The sequence below is a fragment of the Tyto alba genome, unplaced genomic scaffold (genome assembly GCF_018691265.1).
Source record: "Tyto alba isolate M040663 unplaced genomic scaffold, T.alba_DEE_v4.0 Super-Scaffold_3, whole genome shotgun sequence".
NCBI lineage: Eukaryota > Metazoa > Chordata > Aves > Strigiformes > Tytonidae > Tyto > Tyto alba.
Window position 1 is genome coordinate 6044538 of NW_024881304.1, and position 27432 is coordinate 6071969.

Consider the following 27432-nt stretch of genomic DNA (forward strand, 5'->3'; position numbering starts at 1 on the left):
GAAAAACTTAAATGGCTGCTTGTCATAAAGGGAGACTTACCTCTCTTTTGCTACAACAATACCTAGCAATTGGTCTTCAAGTCCTTCTGGTGTTATCATAAAATTGATTAAAGAAACTTTTGTGGCAATTTCAGGCATATAATGTGGATTTCTCAGTTTTGTGGTAATAAAAAACTTGAAATCACTGGAATACTCAATAATGGTCTCACCAAGCCTGATACACTCCATGCCTCCTAAAGTTAAGATGAGAAATGTCAAGAAAACCATTATCTACTTCCAATACAGAAAAAAATAATTTTATGATTAAATAAAAACAAATTTCTTGTCAATGACGAATTTCCTGAAAAGTAAAAGTCAATAAATAAATAAAAGTAAAAGTCAATAAATAAATAAATCTGATACTCTGAAAAATTCTCACAGAGTTCAGTGAGGCCACATTTTATTCTTAGCAGATAAAATCAAGTCAATCCAATTACTACCGTACTTTCACTGTGCATATACAATACTGCAGATGATAACAGAGCGCCATGGAATTAGTCTCAAATATGATATTCTTACAGCCTATTCTTTTGTTGAATTACCTGTCTGAAATAGGAAACAAAAAAAAAAAAAAACCAAACAAAAAAAACCAAACCCAAACCAAACAATAATTTCACTGCAGATCTTCCCTTTGCAGAGTCAAGTGTCTTCATTTAGTCTCCTACAGCAACATGGTAAAGGCTTTCACATAAGACCACTATCATGTGATATATGAATTGTATTTCTTAAGAAATAAAAGAAAACCTCAGGCTGTTGTGAAGTTACCTTCCTCTTACCACAGGCAATAGTAAACCAGAGAGTAATAAGAAAAACATCAGACAGTACCTGTTGGAGAATGGCTCAGAGACAAGGGTCCTGAGCCCACCGAGCAATTGTATGATCAGAGCCTGCTCTGGCTGCTGATGCTGGGCCTCACTAGGGTTTGCCTGCAGCTGCTCGCAGCTGCTGATACATGAAGAATGTCAAGGACGCTTCAGCCCTGTGTACCGTGGTGTGTCGAAAACAGGTTAAGGGGAATTAGGAATAGTGGTCTGAGAAACCTAGTGTTATGGTAACGGTGGTCTGAGAAACATTGTGTTATGGTACCGTTGTGTATCGAAAACAAGTCAAGAGGAATCAGAAATAGTAGCATGAGAAACTTAGTGTTATAAGCTTGTGCTGTAAGCTAACTGCAAGTAGGTGGACCGTGCGAATACGACCTTTAGAGTTTAAGCCAATCAGCTAGTGACTAGTAGGCATAATAATTATCATTGTCTGTATAAATATATGTACCCTGGACCAATAAAGACACACGGTTGATTGATGCTCTATCTTCCACACTGAACCCGTCTCGGCGTGTCGTTCGTCCGCGGCTCCGCAAGTACCATAGACTATAAGATGAACACTAATGTAATCTACTTCAGGGTTCAAAATTAATTTTGATTTACCTTGTTTAAAAGTCTGTTTAAGTAGCAGAGGTTCAAGTGATGGGTCTAGTTCTTCTCCAACGTTTTCCAGCAGAAGTGGAGTTCCAAACTGAATGCAGTTCTCCATTGTTCTTGCATAATCTGTGTCACTGAACTTGATAACATTCAGGCGGTTTTCCTTCTCAAAATTCTTGATCCATTTATTTGCTTGACCTTGGGGATCAATCATTAATGGCCTACAACATACAAGACAGTTTTCTCAGTGTTTGCAGGAGTTTTTCAAAATTTTAAACTATTTAAAAATGTTTCTGTGTCCAGCTGTGAAGGAAAAAGTGATACAGTTTTGATTCTGTTTTTTAAGAGATCAGTGAAAAATGGAGGTACAGACGTTTTATCGTAATTTGAAAAGTAATACCAAAAATAGTTTTAAGAGTTGCAACAGATGTCTATAACATTTCCCATAAAATACAACAGAATGCAGAATTCTTGTAAAATTTTGTTCTGCCTCTCCCATGGAATTCTCAGTATTTAGAATTTGTTTATTTTTATAAATGTTGAGTTCTTTCTCATGTATTTTTTCACTTAGAAGTAAAGTCAACAATTAGGTGAAATTAAAATCTGATATGTTGGTATATCAGTTAGTTTAAGACTGGAAATGTAAACAAGGCAGGAAAAGGTGACAATATTTTAATTTTGTTCAACACATTTGTCCCCCTCTATACTTGCTGATTTCATCTATATGTATGTATTTTAATGTCAGGCATGAATGATATCAAACACCTTCTCTAACAGCACCCTCAGAGAACTAAGTAACATTCTAAAGATGGAATTGCATACTGTAATAAGAATATAATCTGAATCTATCAAGAAGACAATTTCTTAGTAGAACACAGATCACAAGAACATCACTAGAAAGTTTTATAATCTTAAATTTCTACTGAGTGCAGATTATTTACAGACAGATACCACAAGTTTTCACATAATGTGATACCATACTTGAAATAAAATTTCAGTTGGAATAAGAAAATAAAGTTTGTTAAAGGTACTAAAAGAATCCTTTATATAGATGTGAGTTTCACACACAATAAATATCTATAAAGACATTAGAATGTCATCTGATAGCTTTATAACTGTAAGAACCTGAAGTGCACTGTGGTATATCTGGACCCTGCAATTTACATACCCTGAATCTTATAATTAAACATGTAAAGCATGAGGATTTCTGCGCATTTCTAAAACCAATTGTTACAAATGCTTCATTAGTTAGTAACAGGACAACAAGGTATAGTATTGAAAAAAAAAAAAACCACCAAACAACCCAAAACAACAACAAACAACAACCCAACAAATAACTTTATCCAAGAGCACTGCAACTCCTGAAAGGAAAGCTTTCAAGTAACTACATACACAAATCTCTAAAGTGTTATACCTCCTAAATATCACAGGAGCTGGAAAGACTCCACTCTTGCATTCAATTACACTGTCTCTACACAAGCTACATTGTCTCTAGACATTTGGTTTTGGTTTGTTTTGTTGCTTTTTTTTAAAGTGAAAACTTGTTTGGATTTGAAAATTAAACCTTTTTGTCACCTACCAACGTCTTGAATTGTCAACAATGACCCCATTGTCTACAGAAAATACATCAGTTGGCAAGCCAGCGATATTCCAGGCTCTTATTTTTATTGGGTCACCAAGAGTCTTACTCAAAGAGAAATTCTCAGAACAAGGGATATTCTTCTCCTGGGAAAAGCACAAAAGAAAAGAAAGCCCCATTTATCTTTATTCTATGTTTCTTTACATCTTTCCATTAAATGCCACTTCAATCCAAAGTGACTGTGCATTTCCTTTTAAGGTTTGAAATAGGCCAAGAATAAGTAAAATTCCTGGGAAAAATAAAATCACAGTTTCAATAGCTAACTATATTTCCCCAGTGAATATTTACTCTCTCTCCAAATTTTGTAGGATTTGCCTAGTTTTTTGTACATTCTCAATGTGGTTTTTTTTGTTACATAATGTTACGACAACACCTTACCTTAAGGAACTTACACACAGTTGCAAATAATCTAATGACTATATCTTTCATAAACTCAATACAATAATCCAATGTTGATTTGTTACTCTTTAATGTCACAGTCACAATCGGTGACTTCAAATATTTATGAATTATGGCGTTAGTATAAGTATGTTGGAACTATTCCTTTGCAAACAGTTTAATCAACCATTTAATTAACATATAAATATGTGCCAGGGTAAGTTATAGAATTTTTTTTATATTGTATATAACTGCATTTTAAAGTTAATTCATTCATTTAAAGGCAAAAAGAGTAAATTCTGAGATTTCACTTAAGTAATAATCAAGCCTTACAAAGTCAATGACTTGCTCTCATTTCTGATAAGCTACTTGAAGTCTAGAGCAAATTCACTGATTTAACTAAATTCAAATTTACAAAATATTGGATCAGAAGTATTTATTACATTGATCCTAATGAGTTTTACTAGGCTAATATTAAATAAACAACATGTGATTTTTAAGGCCTTTTGCAGTAGTCTGAAAAAAAGTAAAAACTTATTTAAATATATAAAATAACCTGCCAACCTTGCACAGTTTGGTCCAATCTTTGACACAGTCTTGTCGAAATCCAGCAGTAAAAGCTCCCAGATATGCTATCACACCAGCTGATATCAGAACATCTCCTGTCAAATTATCATATAAGTCTTGAAGATCATTTGCAGCATTATTCCACCTATGACAAGCAGACAATAATCAATGGTGCTGAAACCTCCACATTAATGATACTGATGATAAAAAACAACCTTTTCTGTTGTTATTTATCTTAACTTCAGGTAGAGAATAAGGACACTGTGTCTATGTATTTCATTCTCATTTTGGAAACTTTCCCGGCAATTCTCCTAATGTTGCTGCCCTTATTTTTACATTACAAACGATCGGGAATCTTTCAAGGGCCCAGACTGTGACACTCTTCAGCAGTACAAGCCTCAGACAGAGATACAGCATTAAAGGCTCAGAGAACTGACATTCTATTTCTACAGTGGCTGTTATATCTCACATTTGAACTTTAACCTCACCTTGATTTCTCTCCACCAAGGCCTCCAATCAACTTCTCTGCTCGTTTTAGTTTTTTAGCACACAGATCAACCTGGAATTCCAAACGAGTCTTTTCTTCAGTTTTCTCTTCGAAAGTTTGTTCCAAAGCAGCCAAACGATTTTCAACTGCTGTAAGCTCTTCTCTCTTCTGATTCAAAAGTGTCCGTGTCTCTGCTAAGGACTCCTGTGCCTCTCTTAAACGATTTTTCTTGGGTGCAACCACCTATTCAATTACAACCAATGCGCAAATGCATAAAGCACATTTTTGTGTCTTTATTATTTAATACAATGCTTAGGGTAAATATACCAAGCAAAGGAAAGATTTCATAGCACTGAAGGACTAGGATCAAAAACGCACCTTTGCAACCCTGTCATACACCTCCATTGCCATAATCCATTTACATAAACCCTCTGCTGCTGAGGAAGCTTTAGCCACCTTTTCTGGATCAAACTCAGGATTAGTCAAGTATTCAGTCCGAATCTTCCGCATGACAGCTACCTGGATAACAAAAGCATTATAGGTCATCAAAGTCTTGTGGCTGACACTTTAAAATTACACTGATTGGTCACTATTTCTCTACACAATGAAATACAGAAGAATTACTCAATATTAATGGTGGTAGAAACCATTGCTCATTTGTTTGTTTTGATTTTCCCATCATGCTTTGTAGTCTTTTCTGGTTTTCATGCTAATCCTATCCTTATCCTCTATAATCATATATTTGGTATGCTTTTCATGTGGAAGCTTCCTAACTGCTAAGAGCATTACAGTCACAGAGGAGCCTTAAATTACACTGTGCCTTGTGCAAAACATGCTAATTTCATTACTTGCTATCTTTTCCCAAGACACAACTGTTGGGGATCATTATAAAAATGTATTTCTACTAATGTAAGACAAAATCTAAATTAATTACATTGCCTGTGCCTATTTTTGCAGACTAGTTTTATAAATGGCAAAGCATACTCAGTTTCCACTGCGTGAGCAAATGACAAGAATCACACTCTTGAATAGCAAGACCTTTAGGGAAGATGGTCATATTTTAAATAAAGTTATACAGCTAGTACATTTCTGCATTTACTGTTTATCTTCTTGTATACTGAATAAAGTATTATCCATTTTGTCAGCATTCATTAAATCAAAATAATACAATTGGAAACAGCCATTAAGAGTAGCAGCACTGTGGGCAGTTATTTAAAAATAGAAAAAAGTTTATAATGCTATAGTAAACGATTTAGAAAAACTAGTACAAGAAAAAGGCATAGAAAGGTTGGATGGAGATCAAATATTCCCTGGTTACACACAAAAACCCCAAGCAAAACCCAAAACGGAATACATGAAATGAGGCTAAAAGGACCCAGGTTCAGAAAAAACATTAGGAGACAGCTCTTCGTATCACTTAAAGTAGACTTCTGGGATGCTTTGTAAAAAGATCTTGTAAATACAGGAGATTTACATGGGTTTAAGGGAACTAGAGAAATTACAGAATAGAGATCCACCAAAAGCTACTAAACACATATAAACTACATTCAGCTTTGGAAGTCCTTAATTTAAAGTGCTGTAGGCTGGAAGAATATTTGAAGAAATTATCATACCTACTATTCCTACTCCTTCCAATGCACCTGCTTATGGCCATTTCTGAGCACAGGATAATGGACAGAACAGACTGTTTACTCTGATACAGTTTTTTTTATGTGTTATTTTTACCTTTTGATGAGATATTACCTATAAACTGAAAAGTTAGAAACATTTGTGCATCGAAGGAAATTTCATTCAAACAGAAGACAGGCTGTATAGAAGCCTCAGAAATTTGCAAAAGGTATTCTAAAACTTTTTGAGATGCCACTTAGAAGGTTCACCCTGAGGAATTTTGACTCACTTGCCATGACCATATTCATCCTATGGAGATATCGTATCATTTCATAAAGATCTTTGATTATAACTGAAGTTGACTAACTTGGGATAAACGAGGCCTCTGATACAGTATTTTCTTTTATTTTTTTTCCCTGCAAGAAAGTGTCTACATGGTAAAAATCACTGAAAAATGAGACAGAAGTCTTACTGGGATATTGTCCTTGTCATACTCTTTCAAATCCTTTAAGAAATTCATGTGACCAAGCAGTTTCTTGCTTGGACCCCAGTAATCCAAAACCTACAAAACACAGTAGGAAATATTTTGTCAAGCTTTAAGACAAACACGTAAACAAAAAATTACAAATCTCTTTTAAGTGAAACTCATGCATATTTACTACTGATGACCTTGTATCTCCCTGAGACATCTATAAAAGAGAAAGGCTATCAGATCAAACATTTCCCCCAAACCATACCTGAAGCCAAAAACTGAACAGTGTCTCAGGGAAGAGTTACGTATTATCTATATACGAGTCAAGCAAATTAAATGTGTTTTCTTTGCACATCACAAAACTTAGGAAATTCAGAATTCCGCAAGTTTTCAGTAAAATAATGGATAGAGGCTGTAAGTACTTGTCTACTTTAGAGGACCTTTGGCGATCTTGTTTATTGAACAAGTGATCTGTGTTCAGAAAAACATGAATTACACTTTTATTTGAAAGTATTGTCTGCCATTTTACCTTGCCGCTTGTCTCTGAAGGATCTGCAATTTTTTCAGGTTTTATGTCTTTCATGACACAGACGGCAGCCATGACAAGTTTGACACCAGATGGAGGATTTTTCATTGATTTGACAATTGATATATCGGAAGGCTAAAATAAACATCATATTAAAAAAAATTATGACAGATGCTATGCCTTTCTCACCAAGATTCTCACTAAGATAAATGAACTAACAGAAAAAAAGGGGAGTTATAGCACCATTACCAATGAACATAATTACAGAGACATTTTAGAAGGGACGACACAGTGTTATCAAGACAATTAACAGTATCCATCAATGTATCCTGTGCTGGGGAAAAAAAAAATGAAATAAATGCTAGTAACTGTAAACTAATTATTAATTAAAATTATATTTTAAAAAGTCCAGTCAGAATAATTTTTGATACACTTCCATAAGTGTCATCTAAAGCATCTCATATACTTCGTAACTTCTACTGAACTACACCCTACTATACTAAATTCCTGCAAGACTTTCTCAATAATACTGCTTGCAGATCAGGTATAAATCATGACAAGGACAAAACCTTTAAACCAAGGATCCAGGTAATTCTTAGCCACAAATGAATCTCATGTTACACACTGAAGGTTAACATCAACTTAGCTGAAAAAGGAAATTCAGCTGGTATCACTGCTGGTAACTTCAGGTTTTGGTTACTTTTCCCATAAGTAGGCTTTCTCGCAAATAAAGATTTTTAAGTGCACACTGCCACTTTGTGTTCTGAGTACATGAAGAGGAAATACACTGAATGATGACTGTACAAGGTCCCCTCTTTTGCCAAAACTAAGGAAATTTAGCACTTTTCAAATTCTTTTCATCTTAGTGCATTCTTTCCCAAATAAATGGAAGAGTTTCATCATGTTAAATAACTCTTTGAAATGCTGAAGTTCAGATCAGCTTGCCTTCAAAGTGTCAAGAGCATCGAGTGCAGCCTCCAGGGCTGGGATTGCCTCTGCCAGGTCACTCTCACATTCATTTTTTAACATCTGAGCTTCTTCAGCTTTTTCTGTAGCAGTTTCTTCATCTACTTTTACAATTTTCCTTTTTTGTTCTACTTCCGCAGATTCTATTTCTATAGTCTAAAGAAAAACACATGGGTAAGATTCCTATTGAGCAGTGAATGATCAAATAAACCGAAATTACCTAATATAGCACTTATGGAATATGGTAAAATATAAAGAGAAAAATGAAATATCTCAATATTTTCATATATTTTCAATTTATGCTAAGGGAATAGCTTGTTAGCATAACGCAACATCATTATGGACCTTTACCAGTAGGTAAACTGCATGAAATTAGATTACTGTCAATAAAAGCTATTTAAAATATGGCTGAAGTTTGGGAGACAAGAAACTCTTCATGTTTGTGCATCAGGCTGTAACTAAAAAATTAGTAGCTTTTATAGTGAGTTTTCATAGCTTCATAGTCTATAACATTAAACACTTAAATTTATTTTCTTTTCAGTGATAAGTCAAGCCTTCATCCAAGTATTCCCTTTTTCAGTTCTACATAAGTGACATTTAGTTTTCTTAGAGGTTTGTAAGAATAGGTAGTAGAGATACCACTGTACCTGTAAAAACACTTACAAATCAGAATGAAGTGCATAAAACCATTATCAAATCTTTCTTTTTTGTGATATGACAGTAACATACTAGATAAGCGTATTTTCGCAAGTCAGAATTTTCGAAAACAACTAAGAGACTGGTTCCTACATCCCACTAAATTTCTGTGAAGTTGATCCTTTTTAGGATCCTTTTAAAAATCAAGCATACAATCCTTGTGCATGCAAAGACAGACTGTGAAAAACTGTTCTTATTTATTTTGTATGCTGAAGAACTATTTGTGGTTTTTGCAGTGTTTGTGAATGATCTTGGGAAATCCAGTCTAATCACTATTAGCATGAAAGTTCCTCTAACATCCTTCAGCACAGATCTTAGACAAGGACTGCATACCCAGAGTCTGTATCTCACATAAAGAACACAATTTTCTTCCAGTTCTAAGGATATAAACATAAATAGTCACAAGTTGCACAATAACACAAACCCCAGTAAACACTAAGTGAGCTCAAAAATCTGACCTCAACTCTTACTTTCAGAAAGTTACATATCAGTGACCTTACACAGGCATATTCTTTAGAACCTGTCTACAATCAGCTGAGATACTAAAGTAGAAGCACATCGTACAATTAAGATTCCTCATTCAGAGCTAATTATTACAAAGGTGAAATTATGGATCCCAAGTATACACATGTTTATATTAAAAAGCCCAAAATTTTATTTGTATAACTCTACCTTCATCATGTTTGCATTATCCAGTTTAGCCTCTTCCAGTTTGGGCTGCAGTTGAAATAATTCTTTTTTCATCTCACCAACCTATGCATATGCAAAAGAATCGAGCAGAATTCAGAAGTGCCAAGTACAATTTCCAACAATTTCTATAAGACCTAGAATATACCTAATGACTAATTTACTGATAGAAGGAAATAACACTCAGTTTCAAATCAAAACACTTCAGAGACTTATTTTTATCTCATATGTACAATCTCGAATTTATACATTCACCTATAGTCACCTCTTAACCATTTGGGAAAGGGAAGCTCTGGTCATACACTGCTTAGCAGTACATGCTTAAAGGTCTGTGGCCTCTAGAACAACTGCTATGTAAAAAAGAAAAGGCAAAACGCACTTTTTAGAGTTTTACTGATGAAGATCAAGCTAAACAAAATCTGAAATAATGCTTTTGACTGACTTCTCCAGTAAAAGACCTGCTTTTGCTGAACATTTTGTATTTTCAATTCTTTTTGTCCTAACTCACTTGTGATTCAGCAAAAGCTAGTTTATCCAGTCCATTCACGTATTTCTTCCTGGCTTTCATTACAGTGTCCCGTTTCTGAGTAAGAAGTTTCTGAAATGCAGCAATAAGCTCAAGATAAGAAGTAGGAGTAACATAATTATGGTGTCCCAGAGTTTGCAATAACCTATTTAAACAAAAAAAAAAAAAAACAAAAACAAAACCAAAGTACCTTTAAGATTTGTTTCCTTTTTTTAAACTATTGTTAGCAAAGTTATTTAACTGTTTGAGAAATAATAGGAGTAAACAATTTTGATAATTTTAGGTAATATTTTTATGTAGGCAGATAGTATACATTAACTTTTAAGACAGAAATGAGTAGTAACGAAACTCAATCACCTACTATTGTGTTGTTTCTTGCTTCTAAAATGTCAACTTTTTAGTTCTCTGTTGCTCATTTTACTACTTTCAACAGTATAACCTTTTCCCTCTTAATATTTCTATAAATTACTAAGTTTTTTCAAAAGAAACAGACTGACCTTACAGAAAGTGACAAGACTGAAGTATGAAAGTATTTACAGATGGGCACAACTTCCTGACGCTCACTGTCTGTGAGCTGAAGTGTTTCTAAGAACTTATTAGCCACGCATTCAAGGGCATCTTCAGGCCACGGCTGAGGGAGAAATAAGGAGAAGCACATTTGTAAAATTCAGCTGTTAGTAGTCTTCATACTTTAAAAACAGATTTTACCATTCAAAACACCAGAATGAGACATATTAGTCCCATTCTGAACTGATATAAGGGCTGGATCAGGCAGCAATGTCACTACCCATGCAATCGTTTCTGGCAACTCCTGGCTGATCTTCTAGTTAAAAGCTACATATTGCCATTTTATCCAAACATTTCTGTTTCTATGTCATCCTTTGGCAGAAAAGTTAATTGACATCAGCATCAGGCCAAGCTATACAGCTAACTGCACTTTATTGAAAGTAACACTGATTATATCAAGGATTGTTAACTACAGTATTTTTCCAAGTTTTAGTCTTTTATAAAAGATCTACTGATAAACAACAAAACTCATATTTCCTAGTCATCCCCCTGATGTATGATCTGCTTAACAGGCAGCAGCAATTATGATCATTTTACAGTCACATTGAAATGGTTTCTCTAGTCCTTTTAAACACACACATCATGCAATAAAATGACAAAACATCACCATACTAAGACTACTCACTACTTCAGAAACTTAAAATTTGTAGCAACAAAATTTAAGTTTGTTTAGTTGTAGAAATGCTGAAATTGCAAACCAAAGAACTCCCAAATTATTACAAAAAATGCCTATGCTGTTTTAAAATTTTGAAAAACATGGAGTACTTCTATACAGAAGACAAGAGAAAATCTAATGGCACATAAAAATATAAATTCTTAGAAAACTGAAGTAGTTTGTTGAGGAAACAATATAAATATCTTCACATACCTGGAACCAATCAATAGTACAGCAGTTGATAAGCGAGGGAAATTGTCTCAGACGATTGCGGAAAACATCTCCAATTGGGCTGAATGCCACCACAATATGGAGATTTTCCTTGCAGCAGTTCACAAAAAAGGCAAACAAGGCCAAGGGACTGAGTTCTTCATGTTTACTGCGAGCTTGAATTATTGCACGAACAGCCTTAGGAATAATACATAAAGTACAAACTGTTATATGATTTCTCATTAAGCACTTCTGAAGTCCTATAGCAAACCTGTTCATCAGCATGAAATAAAATTTTGTATTGAAAATTGAAACAGGTAGAAAAAAACTAGAAAAACAGAACAAGCAATAAATACTATTTGTGAACAGGATTATGATATTTATTTGTGACACTGACAACTCTTTCTAGAAATGATCATCTGTTGCTTTAGGCAACTAAGAATACATCAGAACAAAAACTAAAAATCCATCCCAAGTTGAGTTCCAGATGGAAAAGACACATTAAGATGAGACAGAGGGATAAGACACATGCTGAGAAATCAAAATCCATACTTAGCTCCCTCAAGAAATGAAGAACCAAAGCCTTCTAATGCTAAATACAACTATCAGGCTTAATTACAAGCAATCTTCAGTCACTCAAAGATTTAGGGGATACAAACAGATGAGCGAAGACATTAACTTAGAACATTTTTAGCTTTAATATTATACTAAAATACGTAGTATTTACTTAATTGGAGAGGAAGATTTAAGTTCCAAACATCAAAACATATTCCATTCATTCATTTACCAAAACAAATAATCTCTCAAGATGAGAAGAAACCTCTAGATTTGAAACTAAAGGCTACTTCATGACAATATTATTATCCTCAATTAATTAACAATCTATGAAACACTGACTATAAACCCCTAAAATTCAAATTATTCTTCCACAAAAGCATGTATACTTTACATAATCCTACAATGACAAAAAATAGTTTAGTAGCAATAGAGTAGAAGTGGAAATATTTTGATGGATCAGATTTAAATGAGTAAAAAACAGCTTTGCTCCCACTGGCATATTATGGCTAGCTACCAAGTTCTAGCATACACCAATTGAGTATGTTCCTACAAAGTGTAAAATTGTAAGAGCGCCACATGATTTTGATATTGTTATTATATACCTGACAAGAATGAAACAGTAATAAAGAAAGAAAGAATTATAGTCTAACTTCTTTGCAAAAGACATGGAATGCAAGTATCACTGTGCTCCATAACTCAAGAGCAAAAACCCCCAATACAGTAACATTTATGAAGTAATATAGCTATTTCAATAAAGAACATTTGTTTATGTACTAAGAACCACTTTGAATATCAACCAGAAGCATACCTAGGTGATTTACCACAGAGATACTAAACCAGCATAGCACACAGTTCCAAATATTGTTAGCTAACATTAAGTTTCCATCTTGATGTATACAAAGATTGATGCCCCTCCCTCCCAACTGGTGACTGCTATTTTTGAAATTCAAGCCTGATTTTAGATAGAAATTCTTTTAAAATTGCCTGAGTACATTGCATCTTTACTTCTGAGCCTGAGTTTATGGAGCACCCTTCCCCAACTTCTCTATGAGTAAAAATGTCAAGACTATGAAATTCTGTCTAACAGTGCCTTAGTGCCCTACATAGCAAGCGTCTATTGACAAAGGCAGGCTGTGTTTTCTCAAAAAATGTCTTTCTCCTTAACTGATCAATGAAAACATTATGATGTACATTCTTCTTCTGCACAACACACTGCAAAAAGTAACTGTGGACACGGGGTACTGTGAACAGTGAAAGTTCCCTATGCTCACAACTTAACGTGTTTGTGAACAGAATGCCAGGTCAGAATTAAAGCTAGTGGTAGGCATAAGCTACTCTGTAGGTTTACTAACTAGATGATTTATGTAAAGTCTCAAAAAAAGTCACAGAATTATGTGCATATAACTAAAAGCTACACTTCACACTGAACTGACAAAGCAGTTTAAAAGGAGGTGACAGTAAAGAGAATTTCTAAAGATACCTCTATAATTTCTTGTTTTTCATCTGCAGCAAAAAGATTTGGTACCTCCCCAGTGTTGAGGACACTGTCAACATCTTCTAGAAAGCTTTCTTCTTTAATTTGTGCATCTGTGATTACAAATACAGTTTTCAAGCCTTTTACACCTGCATTCTTCAGGAGACTCTAAAAATTGAAGGCAGTTAAATTATTGTATATTACAAAAAATTCTTCCTCAAAATTAAGTAAAAATGCAGACAGGTTATTAATACTCACTTTCAGATCTTCTCTCCACTCATTTGTACCATAGGTCTTTGAAATCTCTGGTTGAAAAACACACATCTTTGCCATGAATGCTGCTAGACGAGTCAAAGACTGACGTCCGCTTCCTCCCATTCCAATCAACAAAGCATTACCCCCTGGCTGCTTCAGAATACGGCTTACACGAGACAAATGTTCCAACACATACCTATATTTGAAATGTGCTGATTACCAGAATAGCAGAAATACATACACATTTGTGCATCTACAAATCTATGAAACAAGTATAGAAGTAGCATCTCCCAAACAAATTCCTGAAGGCAGGGTAGGAGGGAAGAAGAAAAAAAGCAGTGGGTTTGCACCACAAAATAAAACTCACAACTCTTCTATTATACCAATATTAGTATTTAGCTGAATTACAAATGACTACAAATCACTGAAAGGAATAGACAGTAGTGAGAATAGGAGCACTATATGGATAAAGGTGTCAAAGAAAAAGAAAACCAACAAAAATTCTCTACTGCTCTATCATAACAATATTATCAGTTTTAACTTCAGGTATAATGTTTATAAATACTTTTTAAAGAAACAACTGGGGAAAAAATGGGTTATATCAACAAACCTCTTCCTTACCTCTGTCACTGACAGTGTTTTATAATTTACATGTGAAACAGATATTGGAACAACATCTTCAGAAATCAGTATCTGCACACTACTGAGAATCCTATCTTTTGTGAAGACACAAGCATAGTTTATCTTGGAATATGCAGCAAGGTCTACAGAAGATGGCCTGTTTAACTACCCCATACTCTGCATTAAAGTAAGCTGAGCAGCAGTTAAAAATGGTCCCAAAAAAAGGTTAAAGCATTTCAAAGAACATAAATTCTTGTTTATTGTGATTGGTTAGAAAAATAAAGGGGTAAAATCCATATGTTATCCATGAGATTGGACTCTAAGGCTACAGTCAGACATGCTCTCCTGTCTGCTCTTCAGTGAGTTAACTGTGATATTGCTTCTACACTCAGCAAGTGGCCTCTGATGAGAGGCTGCCAGCTCCTCAAACTCTAGCACAGTTGTACATACAGATACACACAAATCCAGCTTATCAAAATGACCTAGACTGAAATAAACTGCTATTGTAAGTGTTTAACTCTAATCACCTTCACAAAGCATCTACGTGTCAAGTTACACTGGCAGACATGAAGAGGCAGTGATCTCTAGCAATAGGGAGGAGGAAGGAGTTGTGACCTCCTAATCTCAGTTGTAGCTCTGCCTGATCACAAATTAAGGTGACAATAGCAGCCTGCGGAGTCTAAACTTTCACAGGCTTAGGAGCAGCACGAGGCTGGGTACATGCTCCAAAGTGGGGGGCATGGCCATGCTGCGTAACAACAGAGCAGACAGCCAGCTGTGACTGTGCTGTATTTCACTCTGCACCTCACAACCTTAGAAACCTTGCCCTTGGAGAAATGGAAGTCCCTTGGCTACAGGCAAAACTGACATCCATCTTCACCAGTAACAGAGGTCTAACAAAAGTAGAGCACCCACCTGATTTGGTGCACAATGTTTCTTTAATAACCAAAGAATCTATTCAAATCCCCTTAGGGGAAAAACTTTTCATTATTTACTTTTGGACAGAAAAAGCAGGGGCACAAGAGAAAAATAAGTTCCCTTCCATCCAAAAAGGTGTAACACCACAACACTTTTGTGAATGCATAAAGGGGAGGAGACATAAAAAAAACAGCTCACAAAATTGGATCTAATGAATTATCAACTCCTGCTTAAAGCTCTTAATAATACAGATTGTATGCACCTGAAAACTACAAGGTTCATTCTTGTTTTGTGGGTTTGATTATATTCATCCAGGCACTGCTCCACAACATCACTGAACAGCTGAATGCTTGGAATTTCAACATAAAGTCTTTCATCTCCCTCAAGTTCTGGAACCATGTAGTCACCAAAAAACAAACTTCTCATGTCTTCTTCTGTTACCTATGGTAAATGTTCAACAAATTATGAAGTCAAGTTTAATATTTAATTAACATATTCCTCATTGGAATTTTAGAAAACAAAGGATAATTTTAACAAATATTCAAGACACACAAATATTCTGACTCACAGATGACTATCACCTCAAAATTCTCTATTTCTCATATTAAACAATATACTTATTCTTAATTTGTTCCTGGAACACAATTGGCTCAAATGGCCATTAACAGGATCTTAATCATGACCTTCAGATTACACTGTATTTATACAAATGTATGTTTAGCAATTTTCAATATATTATGAAATGGGTAACTAAGACCACAAAGTTCTTTCTTCTATATATTAGTGAAATGACAGGGGAAGAAAAAAGGAAAAACAGAAAAAAGGAAAACAAGGCATATAGTATAACATGATTATACAACATTTTAAATACTAAAATTTCATAAAAATTACAGAATGCTGTTTACCACACAGTAACTCAGTCACAGACTGAATTTAAAAAGGGAATGTTTTTTTATCCTATAAATCAGGTTTCTGGAAGTCCATTTAAAAGTATTCTTATTTGTATTTCCACATGCAGGCATAGTACTATGCACAGATCCCAGCTACTTTTGTGGTAGTGATTTATAAATTGCTCAGGTTGCTTCTGTTATCTCCCAGTGTTCAAAGATTCAGTAAGTGCTGATACATCACCAAGAAAAGAAACGACAAGTTGCTCTGCTGACTTGCTGATTAATTGGATGCTTTATTTCTATGTACAGACATCTAGGAGCTTTCTAAAATACTATGCTTGATAAATTAAATTTCATAAGATATAAATACCCAAGGTTTTTTAGGTAAATCTAAAAAAATGTTGCACTGTTTTTTAATTGAATAAGAAGCAAGTTTTTGTTACACTATCAGATTCACAGAATTATTTTATGGAAAAGTAATGTTTACCCACATTTTAAATTAAGCAGTTATATAAATGTTAAATAAGTTAAATAAATGAACAGTTAAACCCTTCCAAACATTTTTACAAATTTTTTTTTCCCCAAAAAAGCCATTTTGCCAAGTTCTACTCAAATTTTCAAGCACATTTGAACCAAAATTTCACCTGTAATTGAGAAACTTTCTAATCCTAAATTTATAATGAAAGCAATTGTTTTGCAACAGGCTAAACATGATACTCACAGGTGTGTTTCCTTGCTTCAGGTGTGCAAAAACAGAATCAAATGCTTCTTTGAAATGTTCTTTCACAATATCTTTCATTAAATTGAACAACCACGCTCTATCATTGTCTTCCACTAGACGGTCATAGAAGACACGAAATACCTCATGTACAAACAGTCGAATCATTACATGTCTGCTTTCAATTGATGTTCTCTTAATGAGCAAGCAGCCGTGGATAACACGTGAAAAGTCACGCAGGTTGAATGTATAATGAGATTTGGCTGGTGTGGGCAAAAGATTTTTGATGGCTTTCTTATACACCTTAAGAAAATAACAACAAAAAAGAACAAAATTAACAAAACAGTAACACTGACTATATTATTAAAATAATCCTTAAATGTCTTCTTAAATTGTATTTCTCCAAGAACAACATTTCATACTCAATAAATCCTAATAATGTGTAAAGATCTCGAAGTCCTCTGAATATATCAGATGCCCCTCATGCAGTGCTAGAACATACAGGTACTACTAACCTAACTGAAAATGGGAAAAGTAATTGTAGCAAGTGTAAAGAAATCTTCTGTAGGACCAGGAATACCACTCAAATCTCTTTATTTCTTCTAATTATATGATATCCTCATTCAAGTGAGGGACTGAATGATATGTCATGGTAACTTCCTAGATTTTCAGTTGTTTAAATCTGTTTGTTTGCATATCTACAAATTACTAAAAAACAAAAAGTCAATAAAAATGCTGAAGGAACAGGCAGATCAAGAAAAGTATCTTTTGACTATGTTTTGCTCTAATTTAGCATCCATCAGCTGTTGTTAGCTGATGTTCTGTTATGACTAGAAATAGTATAATTTCTCAATACACTGAACATAAATAACATGCTGAAGTGAATGCTGACAGAAGTAATTTTTAATCTGTCTCCGTAAACTCATAGGTGAAGAAAATGAGCAAACATCAATCTGCTAAAAAAAAATGTACAGTAAAATCAAGTCTTACAGGCTTGACTATATCCATGGTACTGAGTACACATTTCACCATACATGGGATAACTGGGACAAACATCCCAATTTCAAAGCCCAGTACTTCTATTATACTTTAATCCTAGGAGTTCAAGGGTATTGCTTACCATACAAACAAAATTTGATGCAGTCTGATGAGAAACACCTGCATGACTGTACTAAAAGACAACACTCTGAAATTGGTCTAAAATGTATCCTGACAAAAACAAATGTTTTAAATATGTAGTCAAATGTATGCAAATCACTAGTTGCTGCTACTATTATTTTCTATCTAAAGAAGTAAAATGTGCAAATTTCTTGTGAATTACTTTTTTGTTTGGTTGGTTGATTTGGAAGTATTAATTAAACCTACAAAAAGATTTCTAGTGGCAGTAGCCAGTCAGCCTTGTGATTATCTAACAATAGTTCTGAAATACCAGCTCTGTAAGTCCTTGGAATGAGATGGATTCAGTCTTGAATATGTCCTTGGGTATAAGCAGAACTAGTGGAAAAGTCTGAGAAAGGTTTCAGTTCTGCAGCAGAAAGAAGTCACATCCTCTGTGAAACTTCAGGCATTTGATTTTGCCCTTGAAGCTGACTAGATTTTCTGTCAGAATTTTTCACTGGTCAAATATTAGCTACCTAATGCATTTCCACGATGAATCCTCCTGATGGGTAATAGATTTGTTCACACTGCTAATGATTTCTGCTACGTAATAAGACAGCAAATATCTATTTTGATATTTATGTCTGTAACCTAATGCTTCTTTGCAAAAATGTCATAAATTGCCATTCCTTTTTTCATGTGTATGGCACATTGCAAATGTGATATTCACTAAAATCTCTAACATAGAACTTCACAAAACATTTAGAAATTCCCTACAGTTGGGCCTAATGGCACTCAGTTTCACAACATTTCTGTGATATCTTATGTCATGCTAGAGTCAGATTCTACAAAGCTGCATGTCCACATTGGCTTCCTTAGCCTGTTGTGACGTGCCCATAATTAGCATCAAAAATGGGAGAGGAAGGAAGGGAGTTGAGAGGGTGATTTCTTCATTCTTAGTCTCTCCGAGAAGGAATTTTGTAAGGGTTGCAATTGATATCTTAATTTTGTATTTGTGTGTTTAAATTAAATTTTTATACAGCCAGTGTAACTTTACTAAACAAATTAAAGGAAACTTCCATAAAGGTATTTGCCTCTTACCTCTAAAGTGGCAGTGACAATTTGATTTCCGATTGTGAAGAACTCAGCAGAAAATTCACTAGTCTGTAGGTAGAAAGCTACTACAGTAGAGAAGATGTGAACCATTGTTTCATCACTGAAAGAATTAATAGTGCAAATGTTGAAGTGTCGCAAAAATCGAGGAGTAACAGGATTCCTCCCACCACCTGGAGGACCCATCGCAGCAAGTAACTGCACATCAACAAGTGTAATTTTAGATGTGTCCTTCAAATCATACCTTCAAAATAAAATTGCAATGTGACATTTAGATACAGATACAACACGTGTTACTGCTTAGATGTATCTATATTACAGAGTACTCTCTGCATGTGTAACATACGTAGTTAAAAATATTACATACTATATTTTAATAAATATTTTATATTTTAAAAACCACAACAAAACAAAAACAACCAAGAAACCAAGAATAACTAGTCTTATAACTACGCCCCAGTTAATCTCAACATATTATGCTGTCATGAAAGAAAAATTATTTGTTTAAACTGGGTTTAATAAAACTTGACACAAAATTTTGAGACAAGTATTTAAAACTAATCTGGCAAGATATGTTTTCTCTATTCAAGAGCAAGAGATATTTGAGCTTGGAATCACAAAAGAAACAGTATTTGAGAAATGTCTAGAATCACAGAATTCGGGCTGGAAGGGACCTCAGGAGAGCACCTGTTCCAATCTTCCAATCTAAGCAGAGCCCAAAACCTCAAAAACAGGGAAGACCTCTAGCTTATTCTACTTCATGCCTATCACCAGATCCAATTTCATTGTTATTTAAAAAAATTATTCTGAGATGTTATTAAAAAAAATAAATTTGTGATCTTGGATGACAGTAAACCCGAATGCAATCAAGTAAAATCAAAAGCTTCTAAAAATCTGCCGATTCACTCTGAGGAGGAAGAGAAAGGAAAGAAACAAGGAACTGCACTGGAAAAAATAAGAACAATGAAAAATGCAGAAGTAAAAAATCCAGGTGTAAATGAATGATTTTATTTATATATACAAATACTGCTGAAGTTCAGCAATAAAACCTTGTAAAAAAACCAAAATGAATCAGATGATCAATTTCCTAAAATAAAAAGTCATTTGAAGAGCAACAGAGAAGTTGCTTTGACTTTAAATAACATATTTTTATATAAAAAACCAAAGCTATCTTAACATTTACAAAGCACTTGAATTTTACTTGCAAAAGTTCTATAAAGTGAATAAATAATTATTATAGTAAATGCAGTAACAAAAAAGTTTCAAATGTAGTTCAGATAATTACCAAAATCCATGGTCACAGAACTGTCTCAGAAGTTCTATAGGAGGCTGTGCACCATACTTCTCCAAAGCAGGCATATTCATATCATCTACAAAAATAATGCACTTTTTTCCCACTGGAGGGCCAAAAGCTCCTTTGTACCTCTTGTCCAGCCTGGACATAATTATGTTCTATAATATAGAGAGGAATATTAAAAACACAGATTAAATATGCATATATGTTATCTTTCTGAAACATAAATTATGTGTTCTACTAACCTGGGTCTGATTGGCACTGGTTCGAGCTGAAAAATTAATGAAGAAGGGAAAGTAGCGTTCCTTTTCTAAGTTGTTCATTAACTTGTCCTTGACATACGCAGATTTCCCAGTACCTGTTGGTCCCACTAAAAGCAGCGGTCTTCACAAAGAAAGAAATAAGGTATACAGACTGCAGAAATCTAACAAACTATGAACTAATTACAATTAGAAGTCAAAGGTTTTACTAACTTGCCCTGCTTGTATTACCTCTAAAACCGTTCTAGTTTCTTCTTAAAGCACGTAATGTTTTAACATGTTCACATAATGCTCTCATAGTTTTAGTTTGCTCCCACCAAGATGACAAAATGGACAAAGAGAAAGAGGCATTTCTCATTCTCTCATTCTACTGGCTTTGAAGTACACATGAACATACATGACAGGTCTTGCAGTAGTTTAAATTTAATAAAACTTTCAGCCTTGAAATTTAACCTGAAGCTGTTTTATATTTCATTCTCTTATGTGATCTGACTGTAGCTAATGTAACTGATTTTGTTATGACTAACCAAAGGAAAAAAAAAAATGTCATTACCAAAGAATAGAGAGGATACACAGAAGCTCCGTGGGCTGTCATAACAGCATCATCAGAATGAGCATACTAAAACTGCATTATAGTAAGGCTTCATAAAAAACAAACCAAAACTTTAAGGCAACAAATCATATTGTTCGTAGTAAATGTCTAATTTTAACAGGCCAAATAAACTTTGAAGGCTTGATAAAAACAATTGTGTCAATGGAAAGAGTAAGAAATATTTCTATCTATGACCAATATTTCAGAAATTTGCACTGAAGTGACATAACTTACTTTCCATGAGTAATGAACAGATCTATCAAGTAGGTATATCGTACTGTATCCATAGTTGGGACTATAATATCTTGAATTTTCACATTTTTATCACTGTAATTAATGTTTTTAATAAATCCATTCCAATGAACCCAACATCCTCTGCCTTTCAGCTAGGAAGAAATACAGATGTAAAAATAGAATGATATTACTTCTATACATATGGAAGGTTTTCTCTACTACTTCACTTTTGAAAAATTAAAACAATTCATCTTAATAAATTAATTAACACTAACTGTTTCAGAAGTTCATATATTTAGTTTGCTTCATCTCACTAATACAATGTTAAAGTACATAATTAATTTTAGACTCCTTTCTTTTCTTAAAGATTTTTTTCAGCCAAACAAAACAAAAACATACAGAAATCCAACAGAATAAGATATGCAAAAATTAAAAAGTGTAATCATAATCTAACATTTCTAATTGATACTATATACAAAATTGTAATATAAGCCTACTGCCTGTGGGCTCAATATTCTGCTTTCCTCCTAGACAGTCCACATCTTTCCTTCTATATGAAACCAGATTTGAGTCTGTAAGCTTAGCTTTAGCTCCAGAATTATTATAACATGGCAACATTATAAATGTGATGTCTACATCTTGGAATTTTCTAAAAAAATTTGGACATCAAATTAGTATTCAAAAGAGAAAAATAAATGAAAAATACACTTTGGGATTTAATCCAACACTAACACTACACAGCATCCAACAAGCTTTGTAAGGTTAAAATATTCATCTAGCTATATTTTCCTTCCATTTGGACTGTAAGAATCTACCTCAGTCATTGTAGAAGCAATCAATCATACCTCATACATGTAGTCATAGACTAAGCCTTTCTCTTCAAATGGACACTCCCATTTTCCCACACTCATTGGTACAGGATTTATTCCAGATTTCCCAGACAAAGTTTCCCTCAAGAAATTATCAAAAATTATCCTGCTGTCACCATCACAAGTTCCACCAATAGACCAGACTGTGGCAAAAGCAAAGCAACCCTGCAAGGGCAAAAAGATGAGCAACTGTCTAAAAGGTTGACACATTATATGAACCTTGTACAGTCTAATTAACAAACATAATTCTGAGAAATACTGTTAAGCAGATAGGTGTTATAGGTTACCTTTGAATAGCCCTGGTCTAAAGAGATTTAGAAATCTGATTAAAGACAGAGCAAACAAAAATCCATATTCAAGGATATATACATATGACAAAAAAATAAAGGCCACTGACTAAAGCATTATGTCACATGACTAAGCCTGAGAAGAGTTCAATCATGTGGTCTCAGGATTTTTCTGATCGCTAATTAGGATCCAGGAATGTTCTAATTCAATATTAAAGAAATACTTTTACATTCTGCTTTCTTCTGTTTTTTATAAGAGTCATATAAGGTCAGACAGAAAGTCCAATATAACTCACAGAAGAAAGTTTTCCCAAGAAAATTTTGCTCAAACAAGCCAATCAGTCTTACATGAACACTTATTTCCTTTCAAGGAAATGAGACACTTTGCTTTAGCTAATTACTTGGTTAGTTAAAAAGCACATTTAGCAAAGTGACTATTTATCCCAGTTATTTGGAAAAATAGTAAAATATTTCATCATATTCATTAATTGTAAGACTTGTGTCTTAGCTGGGTAGCTCCAAAATTTGGGGAGAGGAAGCAAGGAGGTAGCAAAATTGTTTTGCATGTCTCTTATCTCAAATTAAAAGTTGTTTTGATTAATCCAGTTATTTTTGAAGGCCAGAACATACAGAAACAGATACACATTCTTCTAGAGGTTAAAAAAACCAACCATAATCCATGTACGGATATTTCTGTTGGTGGGATCTTCTTGCACAGTTTGACAAATCAACATTTCAAAAATCCGTGTAAGAGCTACTACAACATTGGTATTGCTTGTAGGTACCAGTTCCTAAGAGATACAAAAGGATGGGTATTATACTTTACATGTTCAGTCAGTTTATTTTTTGGAGCTAAAGAGGCAAGGTTTACACTGATTTTTATTCACAAGCTCATTTGCCCTCCTGTATCCTTGAAATGTCAAGACATTTAGCTTGTTAATCATATTCACAGCTACCACGTGACCACTACAATCATACATCTTAAGACAAAAAAATCCCAATAAGTAAATACAGCAATACATGAGCAAAAGCTTAAGTATTATATCACACAGAGTTTACAAAGAACTAGATGTACATTTCCCCTAACACTTAAAAAAGAACTTCCTTATTCAACATGACATCTTTAAAGAAAAAAATATATGTACAAAATTCTCTTGGCAAGACTTTTCACTCAGTGCTTTAAATACATACTTTATGTTTGAAAAGAACAAGGTGAAAACAATGGTCAACTTACAATACAAGTCCTATCTACCATTCTCATTTTAACTTTCTGAACTGGACCCAAGAGTTGCCCTTCTCAAAACAACAGGAGGCTGCTATGTATTCATTATAATTGTGTTTGCCATGAGAGAATAGTCCTTGCCTACCAAGGGTGACAGAATCGAAATGGCCACCTAGCTACTGCGGAAAAAATGGCAAAAAATACCTTGCACTGTTTCTGACGGAGTCTTAATGCTGGTGGTATTAACCAATCAAAAAGTCCCTGCAAAAGATCTTGATGTTCCTTTAAGTTGAGAGGTTCAGGCAGTTTATTCAACCAAGAGGTAACAAGCGGCCTCCAACCCAGTTGAGAAGGTTCCAAATAAATCATGCCACAACGACTGACCGTAGCAGGCTAAGGAAAAATTGTAAACTAATTTTGTTATATGTTTAATATACTGAACTTTGTTTTATATTTTCATTAAATACAAAACTTACTGATGCCTGGGAAAGATCCATTGTTTCAAAAATAAGATTCATCTGAAGGGACATTTGGATGATTTCCCCACTCATCAGACAAAGCTTTAATAATAATGAAAAAAAAAAAACCACAAGCAAGATTAGAAAAAAAAAATAGCTGTAAATTACACTTCCTATCACAGAAGAGTTCTATATGAAAATCAGCAAAACCATGTATAATCAAAGGCAAGGTTAACCACATAAAATGTTTAAACATTTGAAGCAATAATTATTTTTCTCAAGCTTTAGCTAAATTCTTCACTTAAACCATAGTACTCCACATCATCCTACCAGCAGGTTCATTACAGGCAACTATCAACTTTGCATATGAAACAATAAAGAAAAGACATCAAACAGAAAGGAAAGGATATCTGCTGCTATAGTTGCTAATACTGAAGCATTCCAGTTGGAGTCTCACCACTCCTACTTCTAAAATAAAGGTCCAGTTTGAGTATTCTGACACAATATCACCCATAATTTAAACCTGAAATGTCATCTCTAATTTTATACTCACTCTGAGATTCCTAAGGCCCATTTTCAAAAGTGCTGTAAAGTTACAACTTTGACTTCAGAAGTCATTTACTTTGAAAATACAACCCTTTGTGTCTTGGGTTTCTCTTTAAATCTAAGTGCCTAAGTTTGTGCAAGTTTTGAAACTGTGGGATTTACATGAAATATAGTAAAATGTAATCTTAAAAATTCAAATTTCAATTATTTATGTTACAAACTTACAATATGGTATTAAGCAAAGACTATATATTTAATGTCTTACAGCAAGGAATTGTTGATTCTGTGATTATGATTCCAATAAATTAATGTAGAAAAAAAAAAACAAACAAAATCGAAACTGAAACAACCAAAAAAATCTTACAACTTGCTACCAAAGCCACCTTTCACTTGCTTTTTTCAAATTCCAGGCACTGCTGTTTGCATTTGTGGTTTTATATGTAGAATATTTTCAAAACATCACATTATTTTATTTAGGCATTTATTTCCACTGACTGATACCTTTTTGTTGTCATCCAGAACTGTGTTCATGCTTTCTATCCACAGAGTATCAATTGGGCCATCAAAGATAACCCATTTGCGTTCAGGAGTCTCAGATGACGCAAATTCTCTGAAAGTATTAGCAACTATACCATCTGTCCACTAGAGGGGAAGAACACAGAAATAACAAGTAAGACATAGTATACATAATTCAATTTAAACCACAAGTAACAGAAAACTCTTCCATTTCCTTTTCTTTATTCCTCTCTCTTAATTTTTCTTCTCTTGTTCTGCAGAGAGCAGAACAAAGCTTTGCAGTTTCACTGGGGGTCATGCAACATCAGCAAATTTTAAAATAGCTTTTTTTTCACTTTAAAAAATACTGTAACAAATAGAAGACTGGCAATTCAATTTAGAGAAACTTAGAAGTGCTTCTGCTCTGTCTTGCACCTGTTTTTCCCCAGAGTCCCCCTAAGTTTCACTATTTCACATTCACTTCTTCATTTCGTTTCTTCTCAAAACCTAAGTTTCACATGTGGGGACCCATGAGCTCCTAACTTTTTCCAGATACAGTTTTTGCATTACTTTGATTACACTGGTTAGGAATAGACAGAAAAACTAATGCAGTTAAGTTTGGGACAATCTCGCAGCATGGATACAACTATATTAGGACAATGATCCTCAAAATGGTATCATTTTGGGGTTTTTTTTTGCGTATTTAAACCTACATAACTGCATACACACTTGGTACTGCATTTTGTTACACATTAACTTAGAACAAGTCATAAAAGTATTAGTTAAAATAAAACTTACAATTGTGTTCTGTGTTTAAAATCATAAAATTATGAATTCGGTGGTTTACTATCCAGAATAATGGAGGTCTAACACATAGAGTTAAAGAGGGAAAAGAAGAAACCATCTGAAATACTACACAGCAGAAAAAACCCAAACAGGATTATTAGCTCCTAGCCTTCAGCCCATACTCGTACGTTTGCTTCTTTTTCTTAAAACCCAACCAGTAACTTAAGTCATAGCATAGCCCTACACACTGTCTGGAATCCAGGGAACAGATTAAGAAATGCTATCTGGAATTGGGATGTAAAAAACAGAAGCAGAAGCCTTGTAAACTGCCTCTTCTGCCCCCTGAAAAGAACTGTTAATGACACCATGAGCTAAGCTGAAGTTAGAACATACTTAGCAAATACACTCACAAACCTCATGAAAGTCGTAGCAGGTGACAGAGGAAGAAACAGATCAAGGTGGACAATTACTATACATTATTATAAAAAACATACATTACCTCATGGGATACCATATCAAACTGCCCAAAAAGCTGACCCATAGTGATTGATTTTGGATTCACAGTTCTAAAAATTACTTTTTCTTCTTCACCATAACCACGTTCTTTCATAAGACATAGTGTATCTGCCAACACATGTAGAACTTTGGTCTTCCCAGAAAAAGATTCCCCCACCAGCATAAAGCTGTTAGATGGAAAAAAAAAAAAAAGCTATTAATAAATTTCTCTTGCCATTTAGACTTCCACAGACTACATGAAGGTCAAACTACATGAAGGCCAACTGCATCATTCATATGCTTAAAGCTAATTTGCACCTAATTTTCAGAAAGCAAAGCAAGTAAATCTGATTTGTGTATATATAAAACATCATTTAGCCAAAACCAGTTTATTCGCACATGTAAACCTGATTGCACAGTCACTGTACATAAGTTGTCCTCTAAAACACAGATTTACCATCAAGCCCATTCATTTATTTGATGAATCAAAGATCACCAAGTAGCTTCTTTCCAGTCTACCACAGTTTATACCAAAGTTCTGGAAGAACACAAACAGTAGGAACATGTACTACACACTTCCGCTTCCCCCCAACACACACACACATACACCCCTGCTAAAAAAAAAAATCATCAAATTATCTTTGCTCACATCTCAAAAGAACTTTTTTAGTCATCCAGCAGAAGGATGCAACTATAACAATGTCACACTGAAAGGAGTAATTAATGAGCTGAATATTAACAATCATATGGCTAATGTTGTACTGTATATATTTTCTTCACACAGTTGCTATTTGGTAACTAAAAC

At 34.1% G+C, this 27432-nt stretch overlaps 1 protein-coding gene across 1 annotated transcript in view; it reads right to left on the reverse strand.

Moving 5' to 3' along the window:
* DNAH12 (dynein axonemal heavy chain 12) overlaps positions 1-27432 on the reverse strand; it is a 74412-nt gene that overhangs the window by 16020 nt on the left and 30960 nt on the right. The window contains exons 32-58 of the mRNA XM_032984353.2: positions 26632-26815; positions 25353-25493; positions 24324-24407; positions 24052-24240; positions 23297-23416; positions 22315-22503; positions 21470-21621; positions 20629-20767; positions 20375-20541; positions 19078-19333; positions 16882-17181; positions 15533-15711; positions 13735-13927; positions 13483-13644; positions 11448-11642; positions 10510-10643; positions 9995-10157; positions 9472-9552; positions 8083-8259; positions 7141-7272; positions 6612-6701; positions 4910-5050; positions 4533-4774; positions 4042-4189; positions 3040-3185; positions 1467-1681; positions 41-233 (exon numbers count right to left, since the gene is read on the reverse strand). Coding sequence (XP_032840244.2) covers positions 41-233; positions 1467-1681; positions 3040-3185; positions 4042-4189; positions 4533-4774; positions 4910-5050; positions 6612-6701; positions 7141-7272; positions 8083-8259; positions 9472-9552; positions 9995-10157; positions 10510-10643; positions 11448-11642; positions 13483-13644; positions 13735-13927; positions 15533-15711; positions 16882-17181; positions 19078-19333; positions 20375-20541; positions 20629-20767; positions 21470-21621; positions 22315-22503; positions 23297-23416; positions 24052-24240; positions 24324-24407; positions 25353-25493; positions 26632-26815 — 4512 coding nt within the window. The remainder of the gene's footprint in view (positions 1-40; positions 234-1466; positions 1682-3039; positions 3186-4041; positions 4190-4532; positions 4775-4909; positions 5051-6611; positions 6702-7140; positions 7273-8082; positions 8260-9471; positions 9553-9994; positions 10158-10509; positions 10644-11447; positions 11643-13482; positions 13645-13734; positions 13928-15532; positions 15712-16881; positions 17182-19077; positions 19334-20374; positions 20542-20628; positions 20768-21469; positions 21622-22314; positions 22504-23296; positions 23417-24051; positions 24241-24323; positions 24408-25352; positions 25494-26631; positions 26816-27432) is intronic.